Source organism: Panthera tigris, chromosome B2 (genome assembly GCF_018350195.1).
Source record: "Panthera tigris isolate Pti1 chromosome B2, P.tigris_Pti1_mat1.1, whole genome shotgun sequence".
In the NCBI taxonomy this organism is placed as follows: Eukaryota; Metazoa; Chordata; class Mammalia; order Carnivora; family Felidae; genus Panthera; species Panthera tigris.
In genome coordinates this window covers 138332930-138348100 of record NC_056664.1, presented here as the reverse complement: position 1 = coordinate 138348100, position 15171 = coordinate 138332930, and the positions used below count along the sequence as shown (strand labels likewise).

The following is a 15171-nucleotide window of genomic DNA, read 5'->3' as shown; positions in this document are numbered from 1 at the left end:
GTGATAGTCCTATCACTTAAGGTAAATTTTTAATGAGTAGACAAAAAAGAAAATGCTAAACTATTTAAAACAAACAGAAGTGAAACGGAAAGACACATAGCAATTTTCAGGGTAGCTATATTTAATAAAGTTTTTAAAAAACCTCCACTTTTTAAAGTCAATTTTTTTAATGCAAGAATAATTTGCAGTAAAAAGATTCTTTGCTATATAATACTAATAGTACAGCATCTTCTTTCCAAATTCTTTTAATTCAATTATTACTAAAGAAATTAACTTTTATACTATGGGCATTACAAATTCATCTAAAAAGCTAGGCAGTGCTACTGCGTTTTAACGGCTTGCAATTCTTGTACTAGAGATTTGACTGTTGTAATACCCAAAGTAATTTAAAAATAGAATTCAATAAAGATGTGTTTTGTCACTCTAAAATGTGACTACCTTTCCCACTGTGTGTTTTAAATTTTTCAAGGTCTGTTTACTTAGATCTTCAATAGTTACAGAATTCAGTCCTAGGCTGTTATGACTTGTGTCCTCCAAAAATATATGTTGAAGTCTTAACTCCCAGTACCTCAGAATGTGACCTTATTTGGAAATAGGGTCACTGTAGATGTAATTAGCTAAGATGAGGCCATACTGGGGTAGGGTGGGCTCCTAATCCAACAGAACTGATGTCCTTATAAGAGGAGAATTTAGACACACACAGACACACACAGAGATGATGTGAAGACACGAGATGGAAGACGGCCCATCATCTGACAACAGAGGCAGAGACTGAGGTGCATCTCCAAGTCAAGAACACCAAGGACTGCTTAAAACTCCCAGAAGTTATGAAGCGGAAAGGAAGGATTCTCCTCCAGAGCCTTCAGAGAGAGGCATGGCTCTGCCAGCACCTTGATTTCAGACTTCTCACCTCTGGAACTGTGAGGGACTAAGTTTCTGTTGTTCTAAGACCCCCGATGTTTGGCAATGTTGTTATAGCAGGAAACTAATTACACAGGTCATGAATTAAAATCTACCTTTCCAAAACAGCATCTTTTAAAGTAAAGCATAGCTTCAGAGTCAGCAAAACCTGGCATCAAACACCTGTGCAAATTAAATCCGTTTAACCCTGGACTTGAATTTGCTTCTTCATTTGTAAAAAAGAGGTAACAATCCTACCAAACAGTGTATTTCTGAAGATAAATTATGTACAATGTTCACAACACAGAGGTCAAAAATGTTAAGCCTCTCCGTACCCAAGCCCTTCTCTCCCTGCAGTGAGAATGTATTTTAACTTGTGGTCATTTGGCTAACAATTCATAAAGTAGTATGATAAAAACAAAGGGCTATAGTTAAAATATTATTAAGTAAATTTTTAAAAATGTCCTAACGTAAGCCCTGATAGTTTAACTACTTAGCAATCTCTAAATCCTTATCCTGGGTATGACCACACTATATAAGATGTGATGCTTTTCAGAACTTACGGAGATGGTAAATGCTATCCTCTCCTATTTAAAAGGTCCAAACTAATTTCATTCATCACAGAAAGATCAATTCTGAAACAGTTTTATCCCTTATACTTTCAAAGGTTAATTTTACTCATCACAAGTCTTCTGATTTACTAACATTCTTATTAATATGCAAACTGACCAAAGTTCAGTAATAAACATAAGACTCCTGTTACTAAAAACTCATTGTTCAAATGCAGAACTTTTTATTTCATGTAATAATCATAAGTAAAATAATAATTACCTTTGACAAGATTAGTAGAAATAGAAATCTCACAAATATAATAAGCATGTTCCCCTGACATGCAAATTAGCCAGTAATATGGCCACAATGTTTAAAGTCATCTGTCCAAAGACTTGGGAAAAGGTGATCAAAGGCCAGCACCAGAACATGTTATGAATTAAAACTTAAATGAATCAAAGTTTCGTGATTTGAACAGAAGACTTGAAGAGAAAGAAAACCTAGAATCAGATTATATATTTGAGAAAAGTAAAATGACTGCAAATTATCCACTGCTATCAAAGACAACAGAGCTGGGCTCTAAAACTGCCTGATTTCAAGTGGTGAATAAAGACCAATACTGAATGCTTACTATGTGTAAAGACAACCTGACATATTTCACTTAATTCAAGCCATGGAATATTCTTAATATAGGAGAATATTAATATATTCTTAATATAATCAGATTATATATTTGAGAAAAGTAAAATGACTGCAAATTATCCACTGCTATCAAAGACAACAGAGCTGGGCTCTAAAACTGCCTGATTTCAAGTGGTGAATAAAGACCAATACTGAATGCTTACTATGTGTAAAGACAACCTGACATATTTCACTTAATTCAAGCCATGGAATATTCTTAATATAGGAGCTTTATACACAAGAAAACGGATTACTAAGTTTTGTCAATACATAGAGTGTATAAATGCCAAATTTTGACAGGAGCTCCTACAGCCACAATCTAAAATATAAACTTGCAAGCAACCATTGGCTCCGCTTTACATATATTTAAACATTTTAAAAGATAAATAAGTTTTGATATTTTATTTGTGGGAAAGTTGCAGTAAAAAAAAAATCTTACTTAGTATCAGTGCAATACAAACTTGCCTCCAAAATAGCATGGTATTGGGGCACCTGGGTGGCTCAGTCGGTTAAGCATCTGACTTTGGCTCAGGTCATGAACTTGTGGTTCATCCGTTCAAGCCCTGCATAGGGCTCTGTCCTGACAGCTCAGAGCCTGAAGCCTGCTTCGGATTCTGTGTCTCCCTCTCTCTCCGCCCCTCCCCTTCTTGTGCTGTGTCTCTGTCTCTCTTAAAAATAAAACATTAAAAAAAAACAAAAACAAAAACCTCAAAATACCATCTTAAGAAAGTTAACCATATTATATCATAGCATAACCTTAAGAAAAACCCAAACCCTGAAAACAGAATCTAAGAAAATGCAGCTGGAGTGATTATTTAGCTATAGGAAAAGGAGAGAGTCCCACAGGTACTTGTAATAAGGAAAATACAAATTCAGTTTAGTGTTTAAATGAAGCCTTATCCTAGAAGGAGAAGACTGGCTGTTCAAGTTTATGTCTGCCTGCACAAATTTATTTGCCTTTCATCTTTTTATTGTTTTATTTGCCTTTTATTATTATTTTTTTTTATTTTTTTTTTCAACTTTTTTTATTTATTTTTGGGACAGAGAGAGACAGAGCATGAACGGGGGAGGGTCAGAGAGAGAGGGAGACACAGAATCGGAAGCAGGCTCCAGGCTCCGAGCCATCAGCCCAGAGCCTGACGCGGGGCTCGAACTCACGGACCGCGAGATCGTGACCTGGCTGAAGTCAGACGCTTAACCGACTGCGCCACCCAGGCGCCCCTATTTGCCTTTTAAAGAGAAGAGGAGCTAACAGTTGGTGAGCCTCTGCCATGTATGTCTCGAACCTTAGCAGGTGCTACACACTCATTTTTCAAAATGATAGACCTGGGTTTCAATCTTTCCTCAAGTATTTACAAGTTGGGTGACCCTGGGAAATAAATCTGTGACAGGCTTGTTAGCAAAATAGGTATTAAAATACAAGATTGTCATGAGTCTTATACAGGTAATAAAATTATCCCAGTTCTTGTCACATAGTACACGTCTATTAAGTACTAGCTAACATCACCAATGACCATTTTAAAAATGTAACCGTGCAGATTTGTTATTAAGAAATGATGCTTGGAGGCACAGTAACTTGTCTAAAAGACATATGTATCTAGCAAATGTTAGAAATAGTTTTGAAAACCTAATGGCATGGAAATCTGTGGTCTCTTAAAAAGTTCCAATGTTGTTAGTCTTTCCTTTTGTTCCTCTGGCTTCCTCAAGTGGTCTTTTACAGAGGAGAAAATTTATTTCATACACTCAAGGTGTTTAAACACTAGAAATGACCCTAGAAACCGCTAAGCCAAGGGGCAGCAAACTGCTTTCAATACAATCATATCCAACTGATAGTCCTTGCTTGGAATAAAGGGTCAAAAAGGAGGCTGGAGTGCTATGATGACGCTTTTTACATTTTTTTTTAATGCTTATTTATTTTTGAGAGAGAGGGAGAGAGACAGAGGGAGAGAGGGGGAGACACAGAATCCGAAGCAGGCTCCAGGCTCTGAACTGTCAAGCACAGAGCCCGACGCAGGGCTCAAACTTATGAACTGCAAGGTCATGACCTGAGCAGAAGTCAGACACTTAACCAACTAAGCCACCCAGGTGCCCCGAGAAGGATTGGAGAATTCGGAGAAAGGCAGAAAAGTAGGACAAAATAGTGATAGCTCCCATGGAGTGTGGAGAGGGCCAAACAACACAGGTCAACCAAGTGCAACATATCTGCCGTTGCTATGCCAGAGTAACGCGCTCATTAGACTCTACTTCTCATGAATTCAGGGCTCAAAGCCACAAGTTCTAAGTTTACTCTCTACCATCTAGTGAGCTCTGTGCATAAGAGCTCCCTCCTCCACTTCCTTCACTATAGGTCATCCTGTGGTAGGGTCCCCTCCCTAAAAAATGAAGAAACAAAACCCAAAAAACAAAAACCCTCAAGGCAACCTGGCTACACAGGAACATAACCTCGCTCATGACCTTGTAACATGAGACCACTTAATCAGACTGCATGTTTGTGTGTTACCATATATGGAAAACAAAGAAGTCAAAAATGCATAAAAGACTATGCCACATGGCGTTCGGGGCTCAGTTCTTAGGGTACGAACACAACGGAGCCATGCTGGCTGGCATGAATAAAGTTGCTTCCTGGAAAGAAAAGCCTTGGTGTCATGACTGTGTGAGAATCCTGCTACAATCCTACTATCCGATGCACCTACCGCTTCTATGATGTAAACTTAGTCCATTAGCACAATTCTACCCCTTGATCTACTGTTATAGTTTACAAGTTACTCAGATTATTTGTTCTATAGCATGACTAGAACAGGGCAGAGTAATTCTAAGTGTACATACAGAATGAAAAGAGAACCCCAAAACAGGAGAGAATTAAGTAGAGGGGAAGAAAAATGTCTCAGCAAAGCTCATGCAAAATAAACCACCGATCTGCGTTAGTTTCTGACATGCAACCACATCTAAGTAATCCTACTAGAAATATTACTAGTCCTTGATAAATTTGACACTCACAATCTTGTCCCAAAGGGTCCCTTTCCATAATCAAAGCATTTAAATCAAGTAAATTTTTCTTTGAGGTATCCTATAATTAAGTCTCAATTGAGTCAAAAACACTTCCTATAAAACCATGTCAAGATGTTTCCTTCCATGCCTTTCTTCCCTTAATTCATCTTTTAGATTAATTCTTAATGTTTTAGTGAGTTTAGAACTGTGATAATGACTTCTCTATTTTTTATTCATACTCCAATGCCAACTGCCACAAGTATATACTTTATTGAAACATTAAAAATAATTTTTATATTACCAAAGTATTTTACTTAAAATTTTTTTGAAGAATCTCAAGTGCATGGCATATTAAGTATTTACATGTTTTAATCTATTTGAAGTGGTAGTTTGTGGGGGTCTAAAAAGCATACATATACACCGAGGGAAGAGAGAGAGAGTGTGTGTGTGTGTGTGTGTGTGTGTGTGCGTGTGTGTGTGTGTGTGTGTATAAAAATATGTATCTTCCTAGGGGATTCTAGGGTATTTGTAAAATTTGTAAATTCCTAGGGTATTTGTAAGTCTGTGGTGACATCCCCCCACCTCCTATTTCCACAGGTGATTCTGTTGTATATTTCTTGTCTGAGAACCACAGAGACAGAGTATTTCGAATTGTTTTCAATATGTACATCCCTATTTAAAGTATACACCCCCCTAAAGAAAACAATCTGGGCCATTAATTTTGAATTCTAATTCCAGAAAGTTTTGCTAAACCAAGGTGTCTTGTATTTAAATCTCCCATTAAAAAGTAGTAACCTTTATTTCTTTTGAAGAGGAAAATTAAAATTTTAGTGCTTAAAAAACTTAAGTTATAGTTTTATAAAACCACAGCATCCTCAATTAAGGAAACATTTATAATTCTCTGCCACACTGCAGTATTTATTATATTTACAAATATTTAGTTTTTAATTTTGCCTATCTTAAAAATGAATAGAAAGATACTTGCTTCTCCTCTTCTACATTACGTAAAACATTTAAAGAGAAAAATTTTAATGTTTCCTTTCTCTGAAAGTTAAAAGCCCTTAAAACATTTTATTAATATAGCACCCCATAAAGTAATAATAAAGGCACATAAGGTATAACAAAATTATTTTTAATTGGATATTAAAATTTACTTTTTCTTTAAAGTTGTGCCCATTTGAAATATATACAATGACAAAAAAACATCAAAATGTTCTTTAAATCACTCAATGAATAAGGGATTATATATATATATCTATATAAAGTTCATAATGAATACCGCATTTCTTTGATTCTAAGACACCATTAGATTTGACATTTCCGAAATAGGATGGGTCTCATAATCACTGGCATGTCATGCTGGAAACAGTTTTTATTCCTGAACGATGCTTCTTACAATAAATGGCACCTTAGATCTGATGAACAATGGTGTTTATAAAAAAAATACTTTTTCAAACTGAAAGAGGTAAGTTTTTCTTTTTGAGTGTAATAAAACTGATCCACCCCAAAACAACCTTAAACGTGTGGCTCCATAAACTATAATCTTTTATATGAGTGAAAATGGCCAATACATTTAACGAGACCACTAAATTATCAGGACAAAAGAAACTCTGGTAAGAATGTAATAGCTTAAATAATGAACAAATGTTATCAATTAAATATTATATAAAGTCATTTCCAGAGTTTTAAACAAATGATTTTATACTATTCCACCTTCCAATGCTAAACATTTCCCATCCTACATACTGAAATAAATTTAGCATTCCACCTACAATGTGCTGCAGATGACTGCTGTGCTGTAAAACAAGTTTCTAACTGCAATATAAATGATCAAACTGCACTGTATGTATTTATGCTATAAACAGAAGCCAACGTTTAACGAAATGTTTAAAGGCAAAAAAAACATTTAGAAAGCATCTACTAAAACTGTAGTCTATTATACTGAGAGTCATATTGTTCTCTAACACGTCACAAATCAAGACACTATTGATTTGGTGGCTCATGTAGATACTGCCTGCAGCACTTCGAACAACTGTACTCAAGTGGTCAGGTCACTCCTTGCTATTTCTACTGGCTAGTATTCTAGTGACAGCACTGGGATCAAACGCATCAAAAACACGATAGGTTCTACGTCAAACTTAATCAAAGACAATTAATTTCTCTCCATCATTCAAAAAACTGGTGAACGTAAATACAAACTTCGGAAATGCAGTATAAGGATGAGTAATATCCTTTCACTTAAATACTATACTACAAAATAAGGACAAAGTGAGAACGAGTAGACATAAATTTTTCTCGACCTATTTTAAGAGTGTCACACACTCCCAAGATAGGTTTCTAGATACACTACTGACAACTGATTAGGTTAACTGTCACCACCAGAATCTTCAAACCAGTGCGATGCTTCTACATATTTTGTTTTCAAGTTTACACATGAAGGCCCAGCAGTGATTAAAAACTTGGGATCAAAAGTCACTGAAAAGTCTACATTTTTTATTGCTACTTAATCCAAGTGAATATCACTTAATTTTAATAATGGTAAATACAACTAAAGTAGTTTGAAATCCCAGTCAATATAATTTCCTTAAGGACAAGGCTAATCATTCCTGAACGTTAATACTTTGCACCACTGTCACAGTTTTTCCTGTTACCCTAAGGAAAAGATCTGAAACCAACTCAAATTGCTGGACTATATTGAATTACCTTAAAAATAAACACCAAATTTCCACGCTTACCCACTTTTTCACATAACAAAAGTAATAATGTACTATTTCTGTTCAGAACCTTTAAGAAGAAATGACTTGATTTTTGGCCAGGAACCAACCTTAAAGCTCTTACAGCTGTTTAGATTATCAAGAGGTAAGCCAAACCAATCCAATTTTAAATTTACATTTAAATCCAACTTTAGAGGGCTGGTGTGTTCTATCCTTATTTTAGGCAGGCTTGACAAATGTAGCTTAAGAATTTTAGAGAAATAGAGCAAATGATGAGTGGCTGGGAATGCATAGGAAACAAAAGGACTATTCATAGGACCAAATAAAAGCCTTCATTAGGAATGAAAAAAAAAAAAAACACCAATGGTTTTTAATATATGTATATATATGTAAAACCCAAAGGAGAAACAAATAGCAAATAAATGAAAATTAAAAGCAAAAATAAATAAATAAATAGGAAACCAATCCCCAATTTTTCTGCTACTCAGTTTACCTTGGAGGCTAATCTGAACAGTGTTACCCACAGCCTACAGAACACATGATGGACACTTTGTTCCTGAAATATAATGTTTTTAAATCCATCAACACCTCTATATATTCTGTGCAATTAAGAAATTCACCTCAGGCAAGTGACCAATAAGTACTTTAGTACTAGCACTATCTATGCAGAATAGCAAATATAATGTGAAACAAAGCAATGCAAGCATTTATGTGAATTCTGGCTCCATGCTAACTCTGGCTTCATGCCTAACTATGTTAAAAAAGAATTGCCAAACTGTCAACGCATTTCTTTACAATATTTCTTATTTTACCTTCATAAAGGCTAAGAGTTTTGACTATGAGCATTGTCAATTAGCCAAATTTCTCTAATTTTCTATCCGATTTTAAAGAATATTTTATAATCTAAACTATCAACTATTTTTCTCTGTATGTACATGAAGACAGACATACAGAGAAACAGAAAAATCTACATAGGATTTACACAATAAATATATACAGATATTACATACATACTAATGAGACTGCATGATTTTTATATCAAAGTACATGTTTTTCCACCACACAGTTCTTCATTGTTATCAAGAGTAATAAAAAAACTTCTGCAACAACTAAGCACATGCTGCTAATGATCCAACGTTTTAAGAATTTGTAGATTAAAAAAATACAATTCCTAGAACACTGTTATCAAACAAATAAGTTTTATTGGCATCTAAAAACAAAATTCACCCAACATTGAAACGTACTTTAATATTTATGTTGTTTTCTTTTTTTTTTTTTTTTTTCTTTTTTACTCACTGCAGTATGAGGAACAAATCACAAACACTTACTTTGGAGAAACAGAGACCATAGTGTAGATTTTACAAAATCACTTTTTAAAATCTCTGTATTGTGCTCCTCAAATATCTAGAGCCAGTCTTTGCATAAAATATCACAGCTTTGTCTATTACTTTAAAATTCTGCAGCAGCCTAAAGATATGGATAAGATATACCACCACTTGCTATTTTGAAATATATCTATTACCATATCCAACCTAATGGTAGTATCTAAAAAAATTCTTTCTTCCATAGGAAGTCTCTGACAAGCTGTTATTCATTTCCTTGAAGTTAAAAGAATCTGGGGGCAACATTTATATTTTATCAGAAAAATAAAAAAATGTTTACCTACCATGTTCATATTAAGAACAATGTCTATACAAGTCAGTTGTACAATTATTTTAAGAGAAAGGTGAACATGAACATCAGATTAACTTAATTCTGGCAGACAAAAGTGAACAACTATGGTCCAGTCAGCCATTAATCTATTACAGAGAGATGACAACTTTACAAAAGGTATCTTTTACCTACTGAGTGATGATTATGTCCCCTCAGTTTCTGTGCTTTCTACCACTGGTTCACTTTCTATATCAGCAACTGTGTCACTCTTCTCCTTGTTTATTTCACTTGAAGATGTCAGTTTTTCATAAAGTTCAGGATCATTCTGTACTGGTAAAGGCGGTGGTTGGGCATGTCTCTCAGTATTTTCACCATTAACCTGAGGCACGTTATCACCTTTTCGTTGAGAAGTGGCCCCTTCAAAAAAATCAAAAACCCGAGCATGAGGAGGGGGGACCCAGGTGTTTTGAATTCTATCTCGTCCAAGACGGTTTCCATTAATTTCTCTGCAGAAATCAAAATCTCTGTCATCCCTATCCCTTTGCCTCTCCCAGGGTCTTCTGCGGTCATCAAAATCTCTGTGAACTTCTTGTCCAAATCCTCTGTTCCAAGGACCACTTCTAGGATCAAATCGATAATTTCCAGACCGAAATCGACCTCTTTCTTCATGTAAGCCTTTTGGACCACCATAGACAGGCAGAACCCGATGTTCTCTCTCATCAAAATCTCTGTGCCCCCAGGGCTTCTCTGGATTAAAGCCAAAGTGGTCTCTTCGACCAAGATGATCTATGCCTGGCCTCACAAGATTCTCTCTAATATCGACAGGAGGTCTTCCAAAATGATCCCTACCATCTAACGGAGGCCTTCCAGGACCTTCTCTTGGATCTATAGGCCGTCCAACCACATCCCTAACATCCACCGGGGGAGGTCTACTAATGCTTTCCCTGGCTTCCATGGGAGGAAACCGGTAATCTCTATCTCCTTCCTGTTGAATGTTATCATTCCCGAGTGGTATCCTTTTCTCTGGATTAGTAACATTGTCTACACTTTGTCTTCCAGGAACCAGAAAAGGTCTTTCTGGCTGACTAAAAATATCTCCTGGAGGAAACGGACCACGGGGTGGTGGATGAAGAGGTGAATCAAGTACCGACGGGGGAGGGATTCCCCGCTGGGGTGGGATTCCAGGCTGTATTAAAGGGAATCTTGGTCCAGGTGTCTGTGGTATTAGTCCCGGACGAATGTCTAACATTGGCATCGCAGGCATCCTTTGACCAGGGAGATTTAAAGGGGGTAAGTTTTGAGGCCCGGCTGGTGGCTGTGTTCCCAAAAGTCCAGCAGTGTTCGGAACATTTGGTGGCTGTACTCCTATTAGTCCCGAATTATTAGGAATATTTGGGGGTAGCACTCCCAAAAGTCCAGAACTACTTGACACAGTTGGTGGCTGTAGTCCCAAAATTCCAGAGTTATTTAGAATATTTGGTGGCTGGGGTCCAATAATCCCAGCACTACTGGAAACATTAGATGGCCGGACTCCAATAATTTCAGAATTACTCGACACATTTGGTCTTTGGACTCCCAAAATTCCAGAATTACTTGTCACATTTGGTGGCTGTCCTCCTAAAATTGCAGAGCCACTTGAAATATCATTTGGAATCACTAAAACAGAAAAAGGAAAAATAACACACATAAAAATCATTCATGTAAAAGGAAACTATATTTATAGTTACTAATGCTTTAATTTCCCAGTAGTTAGCCTAGAGTTAGCTGCTTATATCCCCCAACAATCAAGATGCACTAGATACTAAACAAAACTTAAAGCTAAAATTACTACTATGCATAGTGAAATTTATATATTAAGACATAAGTGGGGTGTTACCTAAGATCTTTACATAAAACATTTAAAGGTGGGTTTTGTTTTTTTTTAATGTTTGTTTATTTTTGAGAGACAGAGAGAGAGAGCATGAGCGGGAGAGGGGCAGAAAGAGAAAGGGAGACACAGAACCTGAAGCAGGCTCCAGGCTCTGAGCTGTCAGCACAGAGACCGACGTGGGGCTCGAACTCACCAGCAGTGAGATCTTGACCTGAGCGGAAGTCAGACGCTCAACCGACTGAGCCACCCAGGCGCCCCAAAACATTTAAAGTTTAATAAAAATGTCAGGTATTGTAGTAATTCTCCACCTTTAACAAAAGTCTTTCTAAAGCACAAACAAATTTTAATATACTAACAGTGCTGCCATAAAAGAGGACTGGCTACTTTGAAATATCATACTTCTCTTTTAGACCTGGCTGAAAAATACCGGAAGAAGTAAGTTATTTATACCTAAGCTTTGCTTGTTCTAATCTTTCTCTAAGGATACATATTCTGTGAAACTGTATTTTGATAACAACGCATTGATGCAGTCCCAATAGGCCAAAAAAAAAAGGGAAGGGAAAGGTCTTAAAGGTGCCAAAATCTACACTAACCTGAACAGAATGCCAACTTTTTCTGACAGAAATTTTAGGAGATAGTGATCTCTTTTGAAACATTGCAACACTTCAATACTGGTGCACTGAACTGGGTACAAATGTGCAAGGCATCTCAGAATTAAACACCAATGTAGAGGAGTAGTGTTTATGATTTAATTTTGTATTTCTGGGGAATCTGTTTGTTTTACCTGATCTGGTGTTTTCAGCAGAAGGAATCTGGTGGTCTATAAGATGAGGTACTTTTTCTTCAGGCTCTGCTTGTTTAGTTGGAGGATTAAAAACATTTCCAGCTGGCAGAGCAGAAGTAGCAAGATTGCTGGCAACAGAACCACCCGGTAAAACAAGACTACCAAATCCAACATCTTTCACGGTTTCTGGAGTCATGGATAATGGCGGCTGCACTAAGGCTGTTTAAAGATCGAGAAAATATATTTCAGATTTAATTAGGCAAGCAAATCATGTGTTAAGTTAAAATATTAACTATGACCAACACTGCCCTTGCCAAAGTTTTCAATGACTTCCTCTCCTCTCTCCCCTCTCCCCAGTTTGGTAAGACTACTCAGTTACTGTGACATACTGAATTCTCTTCTGGTCCCTCTATTTTATTTATAATGAAAACTAACTTCTCACAGCTTGTCTGTTTCATTTTGTGGCATCTCTTTATTACCTAACACTTATATAATAATTGATGCTCAAAATGACAAATCAGTCATCATGAAGAGGCTAAGTTACATTTAGAAAGTTTTACTTTTTTTTAATCAGGGAAAACAATTTTTGGAAATATTTTAAAGTGTTTAGTAAAATATGGACCAGTACTTAAGAATACAAAAAAAAAAATCATAATTTCCAAGAATGTCAGTACATGAATTCTGAATATACAGAAATAATTCATGCAGAATGACAAATACACACAACAATACGAATCTGCTCAAACCCCCTGAAATTATAATGTACTAACGCCCTTACATTCTCTACTTTTATCAAATGAGGTTAGAAACCCATCACATAAGCGGTAATGTGGACTACAAATAAAAAGGTATGAACATTCCATGTTTTAAAAATTTTTTTCCAAAAAAATTTTTTAATGTTTATTTTTATTTTTAGAGAGAGAGAGAGAGAGAGAGAGAGAGAGAGAGAGACACACACTAAGGGCAAGTGGGGGAGGGAGGGAGGGAGGGAGGGGGAGGGAGAGAGAGAGAGAGAGAGAGAGAGAGAGAGAGAGAGAGAGAGAGAGAAACAGACAGAAGGAGACACAGAATCAGAAGCAGGCTTCAGACTCTGGGCTATTAGCACAGAGCCCAACGGCGGGGGCGGGGGCGGGGGCTCGAACCCATGAACCATGAGATCATGACCTGAGCTGAAGTTGGACACTCAACCGACTTAGCCACCACAGAGCCCCTATGAACATTCCATTTTATTTAAAAAAAATTTTTTTTTAACGTTTATTTATTTTTGAGACTGAGAGAGACAGAGCATGAATGGGGGAGGGTCAGAGAGAGAGGGAGACACAGAATCTGAAACAGGCTCCAGGCTCTGAGCCATCAGCACAGAGCCTGACGTGGGGCTTGAACTCACGAACCGCGAGATCATGACCTGAGCCGAAGTCGGACGCTGAACTGAATGAGCCACCCAGGAGCCCCAACATTCCATTTTAAAGAATGAGTAGAAAACTCTGTTAAGTGTATATGTCATTTATATCTTTAAAAAAACCAGAACTAGAGGAATATAAAATCACAACTAAGCCATCAGAATTTTTAGTCCAATTTATGTCACAACACCATTACATCATTTATTTGGGAATTTTAAGAACTGTTTTATCCTCACATTTTGACTCTAGCTTATCTGGACAAACTGCTAGCACGTAAGAGAGCTATAAAATAGCAACAAAATCACCTGCAATCATGTGTAGGAATTATGAGAATTAAACAGTACAGTGTGAACAATGAGGACAGTACCTGGTACATGGCTATATTTCTCCTTCTCCATTAAACTGATCCCAGATTTTCTAAAATGAATAAGCTAAGGAAATGACTGGGGGAGGTAAGCTCTAGGATGAGTCTCTGAATGCTGAATTCAAAAACGGCTTTTAAATACTTGTCTAATTTTTTGAAAAAATAAACGATGCTTCCTAATTAACCAACAATAAATAAAAAAGAAGGATCCTAATCCTGTTTGAACACTAAAGGAGAGAAAAGAAGTTATAAATATAAGGGAAGTGGGTTACAGGTAAGTTCTCTATCCTATAAACTCTCTTTACAATAAAATCCTTTGAACCAGTAATGGGCCAGAAAGCTAAGAAGTTCTCCAAAACTCATGTAGTCGTCTCAAAAGGATAAAGAGGCAACATGAAAGGTCTCTTACTCACTAAAGATAAAACAAATTGAACTTCAAAATGAAAAATGAGTGCAACTGCTCTAAAGTAAAAGTCTATTAATCCACAAACATTACAGAAACTGGAGGAGAAAGAAGTGAAAGGGAAAGGTAGAGAAAGAGAAGAAGTAAGTGAAAGCCTCTTCTCCCCACTTCAGTCACTGGATATTACTGGAAATGCCCACAGAACTAAACTTGTGCTGAAAAATGGCACTTAGGAGCAAGAATTTAGCATCTACCACAGTTCTCCCATACAACTGTACCTCAAGATAAGTTACTACTACCAGCTGGTAAGAGAAAGATTTCTTTAGTAAAAAATTCTAGGTAAGAAATGTAGAAAACTTACAAAATTCAAAAGATTACCACTTTGCAAACAATGGAAAGTAGATTAAAAAGCAGTAATAATCAGTGGATGAAAAGATCAGATGAATATTGGAAGGGATTTTAATGACCAGGTTCCATTTTCTGAATGCTCTGATCCATCTTAAAATCATTAGAAGTGGGATAAGAAGAAACTGAATGGCAAAAAAACAAAAACAAAAAAAGAAATTGCACGACTCCTGATGTGATATAATATCAAGTCTATATAACACTCCACCAGGTAAATTGTTGCGAAAAATGTTGGAGCAGATCCTTGGCAAACCTTTGGTGCTAAAAAACTTCCTATGTACAGAAAAATCCAGAAGATGCAGGAACAAATTCAATACCACAAAGAAGGAAAAATCAAATCCACTGTTTGGGATCTTACATAGAGAAGTGAAGTGTTTCTTCAGCAAATCAAGATTAAAAAAGAAAGGAAGGTCTAAGCAGGACTCCTCTAGACTGAGATATTTAATACACAAAACAAAAT

The 15171-nt window shown here is 36.4% G+C and overlaps 1 protein-coding gene across 1 annotated transcript in view; it reads right to left on the bottom strand.

Annotated features, from left to right (window-relative positions):
- Positions 1-15171, bottom strand: part of SCAF8 (SR-related CTD associated factor 8) — a 159099-nt gene that overhangs the window by 58998 nt on the left and 84930 nt on the right. Inside the window, 2 exon segments of the mRNA XM_042987377.1 lie at positions 9674-11141; positions 12140-12358. Of these exon segments, the coding sequence (XP_042843311.1) occupies positions 9688-11141; positions 12140-12358 (1673 nt within the window). The 3' untranslated portion in view covers positions 9674-9687.